This window comes from Coregonus lavaretus (assembly GCF_964263955.1).
Source record: "Coregonus lavaretus genome assembly, chromosome: 34".
Classification (NCBI taxonomy): domain Eukaryota; kingdom Metazoa; phylum Chordata; class Actinopteri; order Salmoniformes; family Salmonidae; genus Coregonus; species Coregonus lavaretus.
The window spans coordinates 12,373,944-12,392,248 of record NC_140021.1 but is presented as its reverse complement, the minus strand read 5'-3'; the positions used below and the strand labels follow the sequence as shown (position 1 = coordinate 12,392,248).

At 42.5% G+C, this 18,305-nt stretch overlaps 1 protein-coding gene across 1 annotated transcript; it reads right to left on the bottom strand.

Annotated features, from left to right (window-relative positions):
- Window positions 1–4,871: 4,871 nt before the first annotated feature.
- chrnd (cholinergic receptor, nicotinic, delta (muscle)) lies at window positions 4,872–14,269 on the bottom strand (the record flags this gene model as incomplete). Its single annotated transcript, XM_084152192.1, has 12 exons — window positions 4,872–5,054; window positions 5,317–5,435; window positions 7,427–7,637; window positions 11,203–11,317; window positions 11,523–11,634; window positions 11,725–11,925; window positions 12,031–12,140; window positions 12,276–12,431; window positions 12,544–12,653; window positions 13,043–13,087; window positions 13,318–13,463; window positions 14,212–14,269. The coding sequence occupies 12 exons, from the start codon at window positions 14,267–14,269 to the stop codon at window positions 4,872–4,874; spliced, it is 1,566 nt and encodes a 521-aa protein (XP_084008318.1).
- Between the last annotated feature and the right edge of the window lie 4,036 nt (window positions 14,270–18,305).

Sequence of the window (18,305 nt, the reverse complement as noted above, 5' to 3'; positions counted from 1 at the left end):
CAACCTCTCCTTCGCATGATAAATACCACACTGAATACAGATATAATAGGCAAATCGCTTTTTCTAAACACACAACAGTGTGTCAGTTGTAAATATTTATTAAAAACACACACGTATATCAGTCAGAAACAGTCAAGTAAATCCAAATTGCTCAGACACTACCCAGGGAAAATTCTAAGTAAAATAAGTATAGCTAGGCGGCTAAAGACCACACATACAGTTGAAGTCTGAAGTTTACATACACCTTGGCCAAATACATTTAAACTCAGTTTTTCACAATTCCTGACATTTAATCCTAGTAAAAATTCCCTGTTTTACGTCAGTTAGGATCACCACTTTATTTTAAGAATGTGAAATGTCAGAATAATAGTAGAGAGAATGATTTATTTCAGCTTTTATTTCATTCATCACATTCGTAGTGGGTCAGAAGTTTACATACACTCAATTAGTATTTGGTTGCATTGCCTTTAAATTGTTTAACTTGGGTCAAACGTTTCGGCTAGCCTCCCACAAGCTTCCCACAATAAGTTGGGTGAATTTTGGCCCATTCCTCCTGACAGAGCTGGTGTAACTGAGTCAGGTTTGTAGGCCTCCTTGCTCGCACACGCCTTTTCAGTTCTGCCAACACATTTTCTATAGGATTGAGGTCAGGGCTTTGTGATGGCCACTCCAATACCTTGACTTTGTTGTCCTTAAGCCATTTTGCCACAACTTTGGAAGTATGCTTGGGGTCATTGTCCATTTGGAAGACCCATTTGCGACCAAGCTTTAACTTCCTGACTGATGTCTTGAGATGTTGCTTCAATATATCCACATTATTTTCCTTCCTCATGATGCCATCTATTTTGTGAAGTGCACCAGTCCCTCCTGCAGCAAAGCACCCCCACAGCATGATGCTGCCAACCCCATGCTTCATGGTTGGGATGGTGTTCTTCGGCTTGCAAGCGTCCCCCTTTTTCCTCCAAATATAACAATGGTCATTATGGCCAAACAGTTCTATATTTGTTTAATCAGACAAGAGGACATTTCTCCAAAAAGTAAGATATTTGTCTGCATGTGCAGTTGCAAACCGTAGTCTGGCTTTTTTATGGTGGTTTTGGAGCAGTGGCTTCTTCCTTGCTGAGCGGCCTTTCAGGTTATGTCGATATAGGACTTGGTTTACTGTGGATATAGATACTTTTGTTCCTGTTTCCTCCAGCATCTTCACAAGGTCCTTTGCTGTTGTTGTTCTGGGATTGATTTGCACTTTACGCACCAAAGTACGTTCATCTCTAGGAGACGCATCTCCTTCCAGAGTGGTATGACGGCTGCGTGGTCCCATGGTGTTTATACTTGCGTACTATTGTTTGTACAGATGAACGTGGTACCTTCAGGCATTTGGAAATTGCTTCCAAGGATGAACCAGACTTGTGGAGGTCTACCATTTATTTTTCTGAAGTCTTGGCTGATTTTTTATTTTTTTCCCCATGATGTCAAGCAAAGAGGCACTGAGTTTGAAGGTAGGCCTTGAAATACATCCACAGGTACACCTCCAATTGACTCAAATGATGTCAATTAGCCTATCAGAAGCTTCTAAAGCCATGACATCATTTCCTGGAATATTCCAAGCTGTTTAAAAGGCACAGGCAACTTAGTGTATGTAAACTTTTGACCCACTGGAATTGTGATACAGTGAATTATAAGTGAAATAATCTGTCTGTAAACAATTGTTGGAAAAATTACTTGTGTCATGCACAAAGTAGCTGTCCGAACCTACTTGCCAAAACGAAGTGTATGTAAACTTCCGACTTCAACTGTAGAACCCAGGCCGTCAACCCAGAGTGACTGAGCCTTATAGGAAAGACAACAAATGTTTTTATTGGCTGTAGCATGGCATTTATGTGTCTGTGAGTGTGTGCGCGTGCGTATGTTAGTGATGCGTGGTTGACTCAACCTGCAGTTATATACACGGAGCGGCGGGATTAGGGTCAGGAAATATTGTATGGATGAAGCGCGGGTTGGTGGCTGGTGGGTTGAATAATGAGAAAACAATGCATTAACATTCATATCTATAGGCTACATATAGGTTTTTATTTAATAACTTGTATCTGCTGTTAGTGTGTAGCCTAAACTTTAGGGCCTAACTATAGAGCGCCAAATAGGCCTACACGCCAATTGCGAACTTCTTTTGGGAACTTGGGCATAAAAAGTTAACGTCGATCCACTGAGGCAAAAAGGACAATGTCGGAGTTTAATTCAATAAGAGAAAAGCTGCGAAATAGAGAGTTGAAAATAAATAGAAGGGAGGGCCAGAACAGTAGTCTAACGTTTGGGAAAATGTTAGTAAAGTGGTAAAAGAGGATGACAGCAGTGTGAGCCTCTATACAAATTCGACAGTCACAAGACAGATATTTCCAAATGGCATGTGAAGGCAACTGTACTGTTCAGATGGGTTAAATGGAATATTAGCCTAACTGAAATCTGGACTCTGACTGTAGGTCTATAACCTCCCACATAGCCTTATATAATATTAAGTCCTGCAGAATTAAGAATTTCATGCAGTAAAATTATACACAACATTTTGACTCGGGAACAGGAGTAGAGAAATAGGATGTACAGTGCATTCGGAAAGTATTCAGACCCCTTGACTTTCTCCACATTTTGTTACGTTACAGACTTCATTCTAAAATGTTCTCATCAATCTACACACAATAACCCATATTGACTAAGTGAAAAGAGGTTTTTAGAGATTTTAGGAAATGTAAAATAAAATAAGAAATATAAATACCTTATTTACATAATATTCAGATCCTTTGCTATGAGCCTCGAAATTGAGCTCAGGTGCATCCTGTTCCCATTGATCATCCTTGAGATGTTTCTACAACTTGATTGGAGTCCACCTATGGTAAATTCAATTGATTGGACATGATTTGGAAAGACACACACTTGTCTATATAAGGTCCCACAGTTGACAGTGCATGTCAGAGCAAAAACCAAGCCATGAGGTCGAAGGAATTGTCCGTTGAGCTCCAAGACAGGATTGTGCCGAGGCACAGATCTTGGTAAGGGTAACAAATATGTTTCCAAAGAACTTCGGAAACATTGAAGGTCCCCAAGAACATAGTGGCCTCCATCATTCTTAAATGGAAGAAGTTTGGAACCACCAAGACTCTTCCTAGAGCTGGCCGCCCGGCCAAACTGAGAAATTGGGGGAGAAGGGCCTTGGTCAGGTAGGTGACCAAGAACCTGATGGTCACTCTGACAGAGCTGCAGAGTTCCTCAGTAGAGATGGGAGAACCTTCCAGAAGGACAACCATCTCTGCAGCACTCCACCAATCAGGCCTTTATAATAGAGTGGCCAGATGGAAGCCACTCCTCAGTAAAAGGCACATGACAGCACGCTTGGAGTTTGCCAAAAGGCACCTAAAGGACTCTGACCGTGAGAAACAAGATTCTCTGGTCTGATGAAACCAAGATTGAACTCTTTGGTCTGAATGCTAAGCGTCACATCTGGAGGAAACCTGGCATCATCCCTATAGTGAAGCATGGTGGTGGCAGCATCATGCTGTGGGGATGTTGTTCAGCGGCAGGGACTGAGAGACTAGTCAGGATAGAGGTAAATATGAACTGAGCAAAGTACAGAGAGATCCTTGATGAAAACCTGCTCCAGAGAGCTCAGGACCTCAGACTGGGGCGAAGGTTCAACTTCTAACAGGTCAACAACCCTAAGTACACAGCCAAGACAACGCAGGAGTGGGACAAGTCTCTGAATGTCCTTGAGTGGCCCAGCCAGAGCCCGGAACATCTCTGGAGAGACCTGAAAATAGCTGTGCAGCGACGCTCCCCATCCCACCGGACAGAGCTTGAGAGGATCTGCAGAGAAGAATGGGAGAAACTCCCCAAATACAGGTGTGCCAAGCTTGTACCATCATACCCAAGAAGAATCGAGGCTGTAATCGCTGCCAAAGGTGCTTCAACAAAGTACTGAGTAAAGGGTCAGAATACTTATGTAAATGTAATATTTCTGTTTGGTTTTTTTGCAAACATTTCTAAAAACCTATTTTGCTTTGTCATTATGGGGTATTGTGTGTAGATTGATGAGGGGAAAAAACTATTGAATCCATTTTAGAATAAGGCTGTAATGTAACAAAATGTGGAAAAAGTCAAGGGGTCTGAATACTTTCCGAATGCACTGTATTTTTTTCAGCATCTTGAGAGAATGAATGCACTGTTAGGGAATGTCTGTGAAGGTGGCGGTGCGATCTTTATCAGCCTCATAAAAGCTGATAGCATTTCAATCACATAAAATATGCATCCAAGCCGAACTGAAATCTCATCAAAAACATGTTGGGTCTATTTAACAGCTTTTAATTTCCTAAAAACCTGTCAAACAGTTAGTTTTTTTGTTTCTCCCCAGGCCCTACATGTCTTTGCTGCGAGAGAAGCAGAGATGAAAGAGAAAACAAACATTACCGATGTCAACTAGACTGAGGCATTCATTCTATGGATTTATGACATCATTCTGGTAAAGGGTTAATTTAGTATTCTAGGGCAACTAGTAATGACAGTAGAGAAGCTGCATGTAGGCCTATCTAATGGTAAACAAGTTGACTAACAAATAACCTACCAAAATGTCAGAAATGATAAGCAGAAACATAGGCCTATCTAAGGAAAGGCCTGTCAAAAAAATTGTTCCGCCATCTGACTGTAGGCCTACAGCGCATGTTCTATATTAGAGGGTTAGGGGTCGGGTGCAGGCCTCAGATGTTCACTTTATCACATATAGTCGGGCGATTACGGATGGGTTATTAGCAATTGTGGGTGGGTGCAGATGAACAAACAGCGGAACCGCGCTTCACATGTGTGTGAGTGTGTGTAAGCGTTGGTGTGTATCAGATGTAGCGTTTGTTCTCCTCCAGGTAGGTGTAGGGGTCTCCCTCGAAGGGCAGGGGCGGAGGGTGGTTGTAGATACCCATGAGGAAGATGATGATGGTGCCTGCTGTCATGACTGGGGTGACCAGGAACAGACACAGACGGTCCACCGTACGAGCTATTCCACTCCAGTTATCCTTCTCCTACAGGAGGGAGCAGGGAGGAGGCGAGAAGAGGGGGGGGGTCAACAAGCAGTGCATTCATGTATGTCATGATCACCTTTGTTGAGCCATAATGACACACTAACACACAAGTGACTGAAGTCTTTGTTCCAGACCCAAGTCCCACTGGGGAGTTTAACATGAATAACGTATTGTATTCTATCTTGTGTTCTGTGCCTCCCTCCCTCCTTTCTCCCCCTCCCCCCACCCCCTCTTTTTCTCCATCTCCCCCCTCCTCTCTCACCTCATTGTAGTCATTCTTGTCATGCATGTGTTTGACGATGTAGTTGGCTCCATCCACACCAGGCTTCATCTCAGAGTACAGCTGCTCTGTCACCTCTCCATCTGACTGGGGCTTCACCGCTACACGCACACAAAGTAAGGAATCATATACAGTTGAAGTCAGAAGTTTACATACACTTAGGTTGAAGTCATTAAAACTCATTTTTCAACCACTCCACAAATTTCTTGTTAACAAACTATATTTTTGGCAAGTCGGTTAGGACATCTACTTTGTGAATGATGCAAGTCGTTTTTCCAACAATTGTTTACAGACAGATTATTTCACTTATAATTCACTGTATCACAATTCCAGTGGGTCAGAAGTTTACATACACTAAGTTGACTGTGCCTTTAAACAGCTTGGAAAATGACAGAAAAATGATGGCATGGCTTTAGAAGCTTCTGATAGGCTAATTGACATCATTTGAGTCATTTGGAGGTGTACCTGTGGATGTATTTCAAGGCCTACCTTCAAACTCAGTGCCTCTTTGCTTGACATCATGGGAAAATCAAAAGAAATCAGCCAAGACCTCAGAAAAAAAATTGTAGACCTCCACAAGTCTGGTTCATCCTTGGAAGCAATTTCCAAATGCCTGAAGGTACCACGTTCATCTGTACAAACAATAGTACGCAAGTATAAACACCATGGGACCACGCAGCCGTCATACTGCTCAGGAAGGAGACGCGTTCTGTCTCCTAGAGATGAACGTACTTTGGTGCGAAAAGTACAAATCAATCCCAGAACAACAGCAAAGGACCTTGTGAAGATGCTGGAGGAAACAGGTACAAAAGTATCTATATCAACAGTAAAACGAGTCCTATATCGACATAACCTGAAAGGCTGCTCAGCAAGGAAGAAGCCACTGCTCCAAAACCGCCATAAAAAAGCCAGACTACGGTTTGCAACTGCACATGGGGACAAAGATCGTACTTTTTGGAGAAATGTCCTCTGGTCTGATGAAACAAAAATATAACTGTTTGGCCATAATGACCATTGTTATGTTTGGAGGAAAAAGGGGGTTCTTGCAAGCCGAAGAACATCATCCCAACCGTGAAGCACGGGGGTGGCAGCATCATGCTGTGGGGGTGCTTTGCTGCAGGAGGGACTGGTCAACTTCACAAAATAGATGGCATCATGAGGAAGGAAAATTATGTGGATATATTGAAGCAACATCTCAAGACATGAGTCAGGAAGTTAAAGCTTGGTCGCAAATGGGTCTTCCAAATGGACAATGACCCCAAGCATACTTCCAAAGTTGTGGCAAAATGGCTTAAGGACAACAAAGTCAAGGTATTGGAGTGGCCATCACAAAGCCCTGACCTCAATCCTATAGAAAATGTGTGGGCAGAACTGAAAAAGCATGTGCAAGCAAGGAGGCCTACAAACCTGACTCAGTTACACTAGCTCTGTCAGGAGGAATGAGCCAAAATTCACCCAACTTATTGTGGGAAGCTTGTGGAAGACTACCCGAAACGTTTGACCCAAGTTAAACAATTTAAAGGCAATGCTACCAAATACTAATTGAGTGTATGTAAACTTCTGACCCACTGGGAATGTGATGAAAGAAATAAAAGCTGAAATAAATAATTCTCTCTACTAGACTTGTGGAGGTCTACAATTTTTTTTCTGAGGTCTTGGCTGATTTCTTTTGATTTTCCCATGATGTCAAGCAAAGAGGCACTGAGTTTGAAGGTGGTCCTCTGTAGCTCAGCTGGTAGAGCACGGCGCTTGTAACGCCAAGGTAGTGGGTTCGATCCCCGGGACCACCCATACACAAAAATGTATGCACGCATGACTGTAAGTCGCTTTGGATAAAAGCGTCTGCTAAATGGCATATTATATTATATTATTATTCTGACATTTCACATTATTAAAATAAAGTAAGACAGGGAATTTCTACTAGGATTATGTGTCAGGAATTGTGAAAAACTGAGCTTAAATGTATTTGGCTAAGGTGTATGTAAACTTCCGACTTCAACTGTACCTTCCCGTACATAACATTCACGCTACAGATTGTGCATGTCCATGTGTCTGTTCTCTGTGCCTATATGTGTGTGTCTACTCTGTGTACCTGCAGCAGGTGTAGTCCGTGTGGCCAGCCCATGTCTCTCAGACTGTTTCTCAAACATCAGCTCGCTGCGTGACTTCACGCTGTAGTACTCCTCCGCCTTAGCGATGTAACCAATGGAGCTAGATCGCCTTGGCAACACCCCCTCCCAGCTAGACTCTGACTCTGCAGGGCGGGACATTCGCAGCAGGCGGGGCAACCTCTCCAGGAAGAACTAGTGGATGAGAGGACACAGACACATACACAAAACCAAATCACATTTGAGTTTAAATTGCAGTTGCAGGTAGGGCTGTGGCGGTCACGAAATTTAGTCCGCCGGTGATTGTCAAGCAAATAACTGTCAGTCTCAGGGTAATTGACCATGAATTAACATAAACACATTTTGCATCTCCTGGCTTCCATACATAGCCTACAAGCCACTGATGCTGACCTTTGGAACATCTACATTTTAGTCTAATAAATCCATTATTTATTTAGACAGGTCTAAAGAAGCATGATATGAAGAAAATGTAGTCTATTTCAGAAGAACAGAATAGCATACTCTCAGTTGTCCTTATGTTAGGTCCTGATCTGGGTATGCCAAATGGCTGTGGGCTACACTAGTTCATTTAGCAGACAAGATTTGCTTAGAATTCCGTGGCATTATTTTATAATAAGAAGAATACAATTGAACAAAGCTGAATAAATAGAAAGGATATTTTCTCCAAACGATTTGAGGGAGTGTGCACATGCGGCTATTCTGTGCTGAGCGGTTAACAAAGAAATAGGTATTCCTACAGTTGAAGTCGGAAGTTTACATACACCTTAGCCAAATACATTTAAACTCAGTTTTTCAAAATTCCTGACATTTAATCCTAGTAAAAATTCCCTGTCTTAGGTCAGTTAGGATCACCACTTTATTTTAAGAATGTGAAATGTCAGAATAATAGTAGAGAGAATTATTTATTTAAGCTTTTACTTCTTTCATCACATTCCCAGTGGGTCAGAAGTTTACATACACTCAATTAGTATTTGGTAGCATTGCCTTTAAATTGTTTAACTTGGGTCAAACGTTTCGGGTAGCCTCCCACAAGCTTCACACAATAAGTTGGGTGAATTTTGGCTCATTCCTCCTGACAGAGCTAGTGTAACTGAGTCAGGTTTGTAGGCCTCCTTGCTCGCACACGCTTTTTCAGTTCTGCCCACACATTTTCTATAGGATTGAGGTCAGGGCTTTGTGATGGCCACTCCAATACCTTGACTTTGTTGTCCTTAAGCCATTTTGCCACAACTTTGGAAGTATGCTTGGGGTCATTGTCCATTTGGAAGACCCATTTGCGACCAAGCTTTAACTTCCTGACTGATGTCTTGAGATGTTGCTTCAATATATCCACATATTTTCCTTCCTCATGATGCCATCTATTTTGTGAAGTGCACCAGTCCCTGCAGCAATGCACCCCCACAGCATGACGCTGCCACCCCCGTGCTTCATGGTCGGGATGGTGTTCTTCGGCTTGCAAGCAACCCCCTTTTTCCTCCAAACATAGCAATGGTCATTATGGCCAAACAGTTCTATAAATTGCTTCCAAGGATGAACCAGACTTGTGGAGGTCTACAATTTTTTTTCTGAGGTCTTGGCTGATTTCTTTTGATTTTCCCATGATGTCAAGCAAAGAGGCACTGAGTTTGAAGGTATGCCTTGAAATACATCCACAGGTACACCTCCAATTGACTCAAATTATGTCAATTAGCCTATCAGAAGCTTCTAAAGCAATGACATCATTTTATGGAATTTTCCAAGCTGTTTAAAGGCACAGTCAACTTAGTGTATGTAAACTTCTGACCCACTGGAATTGTGATACAGTGAATTATAAGTGAAATATTCTGTCTGTAAACAATTGTTGGAAAAATTACTTGTGTCATGCACAAAGTAGATGTCCTAACCGACTTGCCAAAACTATAGTTTCTTAACAAGACATTTGTGGAGTGGTTGAAAAACTAGTTTTATTGACTCCAACCTAAGTGTATGTAAACTTCCGACTTCAACTGTATATGCATAATTTAGAGATATTAATGTAACTTTAGCTGTTCTACAAACATTGGGCTACATGTTTTGATTTTTAATACATCGTATGGCTGCATGATGCAACTCTAATGATAATTTGAAAAACTTGCTTGAAAGGCATGAGATCAGCTTAGTTTTTTTGCACAGGCTGTACACACTACATCAGTCACTCATTCACAATTTGACAAGCACTTGATAATGCCTCGAATTTCACGGCAGCATCCCCTTTATGTGGCCGTAATGCACACAAAAAAAATTCCATGCCTTTTGCGGTCAGTGGCCAGTGTGCCCTTCTCCTTGAGTGCTGCGCGCTCCATCACGTGATCAGGTCTTTCTCACAGGCTACAAGTGAAGACAGACACATCGGGAACGCAACTGCGCGCGTCCTTATCCAATTCCTTGGTGCATATTGAAGATATTGGAAGAACTGTCCACATTTACTTTTCGTCAGCCAACAAGATGAGTAGGCCTAACGAACAGCAAAAGCACTAGCCTATGTCAATCTACTATCCCCCATAGTACAAAAGTCGACCTATTCTATTCTGTGTGAGAAATAGAATTCCAAACATAGTCTGGGACAGTTGTGGGATGTGATAGATCCCAAATTAATAAAACCACTAGCATCAAAAAACGTTTTTTACGCAATGTGACTGTGCGCATTGCTGCGCTTATAATGTGAAGAAATAGCCTAATAGTTTATCAACATTTTAAGCTAAACGTTCTGATCTGTTGCGTAACAGATCAGAACGTTTAGCTTAAAATGTTGATAAACTATTAGGCTATTTCTTCACATTATAAGCTCAGCAATGCGCACATGCTGGTAGGCTATAATCGTGAATGTTACTTTAGCTGAAAACACCATTATCAAAAGTGACCGCAAATGCAATTACGCTTTTATTATAAAGGTGCATTTATATGGTGAAAATTATCCTCCCCAAACTTGAAACGCATGTGCTGCTTATGTATGCCAGTTAGGCTCTACACCCCTTGTAAAGCGGATGAATGTGCTTAATTTTAATAAGTTATTTGGCCACTTTAGTTGTGATACAAATCTTATTAAAACATATAGGTGTGCGACTATGATTAGAAAAAGTTGTTAAAAAAAGGCATTGTTTCTTATGCTGGGCATCATTCACAAGTGATAATGTATAATTCACAAGTGATAGGCTAATATTGTCACACTTCAGACTTTTCTTGATTTAATCATGTCTTTACATACACTAACTAATATGTGTGAAATTTGTTTTGATTTAGAATGGACCATTATCATGCACCTGTATCGAAACAGGGGCAGCTGGAAAAAATACGTCATCTATGCACTTAAATAGCAAATGGAGGACGCTTTTCCCCATGGTTTATTTTCATGCCAGCCAGGTAGGCTATACTCCTGTTGTAAATATAAGCAATGTGCTTAATATTAGGAAAGTTGAAAAATAAATATAGTAGGCCTAGCCTATAGAAAGCTGATCCTCCTCTTTTCAGCACAGGCCATCACTCTGTTTTCTCGCGCAATTGCATAGCCTATTGAAATGTTGCGCAACATGAGCTCATGGGCTCTCATGAAGTGTTTGATTAGATTTTCGAAAACATTTGCATTGATGTCAGAGTGATTAGAGGGACAATAGAGTGCTGAGTACCAGACAGTTAGCAAGTTTGGTAGGTTACTAATGACCATCAGCAGCATCCTTGCACTCAGAATGTCCAGAGAAGTTCCAGATGTGTAGTCTGTGTGTACCTTTCTAGTCCACTCTGTCATGATATGTGTACTGGGGCTCCTGAAGTGCAGGTTGAGGACCACCACACAGTGCAACACCACCACCGTAACCAGAACCATGATGAACATCAGATACCTACACACAAACACACACGCATGCACACACACACATTGACACAGACACAAACAAATACACATAAACACACCATGATGAACATGGGGATCCTAATAAATCAAAATCAAACAACTGGTACCTGACAGTCTGCAACACAACCACACAAACAGTATGTCTATGAAACACAAACACATACAAAAAGGGTGTGAAAAGGTGTGTGTCCTACTTGACAATAAGTGGTATAGCCATGGAGGTCTCCGGCAGTCTCTGTGAGATCAGCAGCAGGAACACAGACTGAGCCAGCAGCACCGAGATGGACAGAGTCATCTTCTCCCCACCTAGACACACACACGGTAATCACTGTGGACGTAGTGTGGTGGTTAGGTAGTAAGGTCAGGGTTCATGATAAAGGCCAGGGGTATACTTACTGTCAGCTGGTAAGTAGTAGACCAGTGTAGCCATGAAGGAGATGAGGACACAGGGAATGATGATGTTGACGATATAGAACAGAGGTTTGCGTTTGATGATGAGATAGAAGGTGATGTCCTGGTGCTTGTTGCTCTCCATGGGGATATTCTTATAGGTGTTCCTACGGGCCGGTTTATGGATGATCTCCCACTCTCCATTCTCTATAGGGGGAGGGAGGGATGAGAGGGAGTGAGTAGTGAAAGAGAGGTTTATATACTGGCATTTCTATGGGCTGGCTTATGGATGATCCAGCAGTGTGTGTGTACCTGTGAACCCTGCAGGGTCTATGATAATCCACTCCACCTTGTAGGACTTGTCATCTTCCGGCTCCTCTTTCAGCAGCATGGTGATCTCCTTAGCATTGTAGGTCAGGGAGCTGCATCACGGGAAACAGAGTTTTACATGTGTGTGTGTGCATGCCTGCGTTTGTGTGTGCTTTTGTGTGTATGTGTGTGTGCGTTTGGGTGTGTGTGTGTGGGGGGGGGGGGGGGGGGGTCAGACCCTGTCTTACGTGAACTTGAGGCTGCAGTTCTGCCAGTCGAAGGGGAAGTAGTTGACGTTGATGGCACAGGAGGATCTGAAGATGGCTGGAGGCAGCCAGTACACATAGCCATCAGGATTGATCAACACGTTACAGTAGTACGCCACCTGGAACTGGGCATCGTTACTGACACACACACACATCAATATATTAGAGTAGTAAACCGTCTGGAACTGGGGATTGTAAGACAGGGGAGAGAGAAAGCAGAACAGACACAGAGAAGATGAGTGTGTGTTACTTGTTCTCTAAGACGATCTCCGGCAGCCACACCATGCTGGGCGGGAGACGCAGGACATCGATGTCATCAAACTCAGTGGTGTTCCAAGACAGCCTGGTGTCATACCAGCCCTGGACACACACAGTGAATAATGTGAGCGTGTCTGTGAATAGGAAACTGTTATAGATGTATTATATTTATAGAGATACACAGTGATAAGACCTCAACTACCTCAACTAGCCGGTGCCCCCGCACATTGACTCTGCACCGGTACCCCCCTGTATATATAGCCTCCCTACTGTTATTTTATTTTACTTCTGCTCTTTTTTTTCTCAACACTTTTTTTGTTGTTGTTTTATTTTTACTTTTTTTGTTAAAAATAAATGCACTGTTGGTTAAGGGCTGTAAGTAAGCATTTCACTGTGATGTCTGCACCTGTTGTATTCGGCGCATGTGACCAATAAAATTTGATTTGATTTGAAGATCAACTGGTTGAAGTAAAGCAGAAGAATATACTCACATGTTCCATCCACACATTGGTCAGCAGAGTCTCAGTTACCTCTTTCTACGGAGAGAGCGAGAGAGAGTTACTAGAGACCAGGCAGTGTCTGTTTTTCTACATTCTCCAGGTAGTTCAGGCTGACTGGATCATGGCCCTCTCTGTGACATACATCCATGAGGATCAGACTGGGCTATTAATAACACACACACACACAGGGGGGCAGAGGGCCCAGAAACACCACACAAACGCATACCAGTCAGAAACACATTGACACACACACAGAGTGGTCATACCAGAGAGATGAGGTTAGAGAGTGTGAGGGCGATGTAGACAACGACAGCGTCGCCCTGTTTTTCTACAGGCCGGAGGTCCTTGTTGTAAGCCTTCTCCTTAAACAGGTGTTGAATCAACCGCTCTTCCTCATTCCTGGCCAAGCACTCTGATACACACACAAACACACACACACACACACACACACACGGACGAGTCAATGCACAGATACATTCATTATAGGCTACGAACAGCAATATTCATAGGATTGAATAATAATAGACTACTTGTATTAAATAGCCCACATAGTAGCCTCAATCCAATGGAGTAGCCCTTTCCTGCAGTCAAATGACCTGGTGGCCTCATGGGTCGAATGTTATTCATATTTTTCATAATTAATAAACATAGATAAATAAAATAAACAATGAAAATCCAGTGTTTCTATGTAAAAGTTTTGTTATATTTCCGTCTTCTGTGATGTACAGTATATAAAGGGTAATATTGAGATGCAAACTCAAAATGTAATACATTTTAACTCTATATCTGACATGGTACAGGTGTCTTTTTTTAAAGCCCATAACCATGTGTGTGAGGTGTATACTTTTGTTTCAAAGTAGATTTGTTTAAGACTACCAAGAAACACTCTGTGTGACCCTGATTTAGCCCACTGCAGTAAAAGGTTATAAGAAGTCTTGGACATTGAACGAGTGTGTGTAGTAAATCATTGGCCTAATACTGGTCATAACTCACTTTTAGGCTACAATTAGGCATCGGCTACTGAAAATATAGGCTACTTTCAATACAACATGTTGGAGTATCAACGTTATTTTGGGAATAAATAGCCCTAATTGAACAAAAAAGTCTAGCCAATATGCTCACAAGAAAAAACAAACTTGTTAACACTTCAAAGGACTTACCGGTTACAAGGACCGCGAACAGAACCAGGGCTCCAGGTCCCAATAGACGGAGGTTCATGGCTGCTTGGCACCGGACAGACTCTGGAACGTACAAAAAGTTATCTGTTCTGTCCTTGTGCTCGTGAAGTGACCCCCGGAGCCATGAGTGGCGGGAACAGGTGGAGAAACAGGCCAGGGTAGGAAATAGACACGCGATCCCCCACTTCCGCCACAGAGATACGGGATAGGGGGTAGGGCGTGTGAAAGAGAGAAAGTATGTAAGGGGACACAGGACACTTATGAGCTTTGCTTCACTAATGTGTGGCCTTCCTTGCAATGAATTTACAGAAATGGTTCCTGCATTACAGATACATTCATTGAGGAGTGCAGAGTATAAAGCGCAATTATAGGCCTACCGAGTCCCTTTACAGTACTGTAGGTTTTGGATGGGTAATTTGGACGTGTATAAAACTCCCCTTCATTGTAATGTACCTCCCTGTGAGCTTTGTCTACTGCAGACTTTGCTAAGAGGTCTCGACTTCGATAACAGGTCAGGTTCTGGTTGCTGGTTTAAACCCCGCTCCAGTTGTTCCCACTATGTCACTACAGAAGGTCTATAGGAGTTTGATCAAATCATGAATACACTGATCATCTGACCAGTAAATATTTATTTCAACATCAATACAGTGGACAGTAAAACAGAGGCAGCCCACTGGGCACACACTGGTTGAATCAACGTTATTTCCATGTAATTTCAATGAAATTACATTGAACCTACGTGGAATAGACGTTGAATTGACATCTGTGCCCAGTGAGAGGGCTTGACATTAACTTTTGTCCCTCGGACATGCTGGACAGATTTTTTACTTGTCCGAAAGCTGAAGTCACTTGTCCCACCAAGAAAAAAAGGTCTGTAACACCATCGGCTAAAAGGGTGACGGAAAATGGGTGAAGTACATAGGAGGGATCTGAAAGAAAAAACTCTGCGCTTGCCCATAGACGATGTTGTCACCCCCTAGCGGCCATCCCCCCAAAAGTTTAAAATAAATAAATAAAAAGACTGCTACACATTTGGGGATGAGAGGAATCATGACATTGACAAAATATATTTAGGTCGAAATGTACACAATTGTTACCCAGAGGAAAATGAGGGTCATGCTTTATAAATTTCAGTCAGGGGAGGGTTTAGTATTTTTTATTTAGACCGTAATTTGTAATCGATTAACAAACCTAACGCAATGGTAAATCTAAGCTCTGATGGTAGCGCTATAGGTTCGGGGGTGTGTCCGAAATTTTTGTGCTATTTTCATAACCAATAATGATCAGCGCAGTGCTGGTGTAACCGATGCTGCTGTACTGCACCTCTGTGTTGTGTGTGATTGATTGAGACTAAAGACGTGGACTTCGGAGATCAGGTTGTTTTAACGTATCAGAGTTCTCTCTCCAGCATCCAAAAGAAAAGACAACACATTTGTAGAGCATAAATATGTTCTGCCAATCGTCGCCTCTCTCTCGCCTAGTGCATCAACATTATTTTAGAATACAAATGTGAGTACAGCCTCTCCTTATAATGTATTAACACACATCATACATTTTACATAGATAAAACCACATGCCTGAATCCAAAAGAAAAGACAAAACATTTATAGAGTGCAAATATGTTCTGGCAATCGTTGCCTCTCTACAACAGACGCACAATACAAAGGACTGGGATCAGTGGAGGAGCTAGCCATCGTTCACACATACAATACCTTAGCTAGCTAGTAACTACATGTTGAATTCAGAATGTTAATATCTTTCTAAAAAGTACAATAACAACTGCATCTTGACAATACCATCCCCTTATGAGTAAACTCTAAATATACAACAAAATTCATGAACAAAACACTGTGTCATGAGTTTGTGCTTAATGTGATACCCCCCATGTAGCTATAGCTCAAACACAGACCAAATCGGAGCTTAACATTACCTTGTAAGATGTTTGCTGTTGGGTGAAAACGTTGTGTAAAATAAACATTTTGACTCTGGGGCTGGTGAGCAATAACGATAGGTCACAGGCAGACAAATAAGATATCCTCATGATCTGTGGAGTCCCGGTTTTCGGTGTGTATCGACGTATTCCGTGTTTATTTAGTTTATGCTTCACAACGTTAACCAGAATGTAAACTCAGCAAAAAAAGAAACGTCCTCTCACTGTCAACTGTGTTTATTTTCAGCAAACTTAACATGTGTAAATATTTGTATGAACATAACAAGATTCAACAACTGAGACATAAACTGAACAAGTTCCACAGACATGTGACTAACAGAAATGGAATAATGTGTACAAAGGGGGGGTCAAAATCAAAAGTAACAGCCAGTATCTGGTGTGGCCACCAACTGCATTAAGTACTGCAGTGCATCTCCTCCTCATGGACTGCACCAGATTTGCCCGTTTTTGCTGTGAAATGTTACCCCACTCTATCACCAAGGCACCTGCAAGTTCCCGGACATTTCTGGGGGGAATGGCCCTAGCCATCACCCTCCGATCCAACAGGTCCCAGACGTGCTCAATGGGATTGAGATCCGGGCTCTTCGCTGGCCATGGCAGAACCCTGACATTCCTGTCTTGCTGGAAATCACGCACAGAACGAGCAATATGGCTGGTGACATTGTCATGCTGGAGGGTCATGTCAGCATGAGCCTGCAGGAAGGGTACCACATGAGGGAGGAGGATGTATTCCCTGTAACGCACAGCGTTGCGATTGCCTGCAATAACAACAAGCTCAGTCCGATGATGCTGTGACACACCGCCCCAGACCATGACGGACCCTCCACCTCCAAATCGATCCCACTCCAGAGTACAGGCCTCGGTGTAACGCTCATTCCTTCGACGATAAACGCAAATCTGACCATCACCCCTGGTGAGACAAAACCACGACTCGTCAGTGAAGAGCACTTTTTGCCAGTCCTGTCTGGTCCAGCGACGGTGGGTTTGTGCCCATAGGCGACGTTGTTGCCGGTGATGTCTGGTAAGGACCTGCCTTACAACAGGCCTACAAGCCCTCAGTCCAGCCTCTCTCAGCCTATTACGGACAGTCAGCACTGACGGAGGGATTGTGCGTTCCTGGAGTAACTCGGGCAGTTGTTGTTGCCATCCTGTACCTGTCCCACAGGTGTGATGTTCGGATGTACCGATCCTGTGCAAGTGTTTACACGTGGTCTGCCACTGTGAGGACGATGAGCTGTCCATCCTGTCTCCCTATAGTGCTGTCTTAGGCGTCTCACAGTACGGACATTGCAATTTATTTCCCTGACCACATCTGCAGTCCTCATGCCTCCTTGCAGCATGCCTAAGGCACGTTCACGCAGATGAGCAGAGACCCTGGGAATCTTTCTTTTGGTGTTTTTCAGAGTCAGTAGAAAGGACTCTTTAGTGTCCTAAGTTTTCATAACTGTGACCTTAATTGCCTACTGTCTGTAAGCTGTTAGTGTCTTAACGACTGTTCCACAGGTGCATGTTCATTAATTGTTTATGGTTAATTGAACAAGCATGGGAAACAGTGTTCAAATAACTTCACAGATCTTCATTGTAAAGGGTTTAGATTTTTACTAATTATCTTTGAAAGACAGGGTCCTGAAAAAGGGACATTTCTTTTTTTGCTGAGTTTAGGTAGCAGCCATCTTGAAATGTGGTCATCGGCTCAGTCTGCCCTTATAAACGTGTATGCCCATATATGGTAGTAAATCATACAAAAAATGTGAAGGTACCGATCAATAGCCAAGAAGCTTTCCGCAGACACCCTGCTTTTGCAGATAGGGCCTACCGTTCTCATACCAGACTGAATTGAATAAAAACATTATACATTTAAGAGGATAAAGGAATCTAACTTTTCTGAAGACGACAGAAAAAGCGTGCCTACCTCCTCTAGTAGATCAAAATTATTTGAGCCCGAGCACACAGGGCAAAACGTAAGTACACACTCCCCTATTCCCCAGGGTGCAGGCACGCGTAATAACAAATCAACATGCTATATTAATATACAGTTTAAGTTTGAAGTTTACATACACTTAGGTTGGAGTCATTAAAACTAGTTTTTCAACCACTCCACAAATTTCTTGTTAACAAACTATAG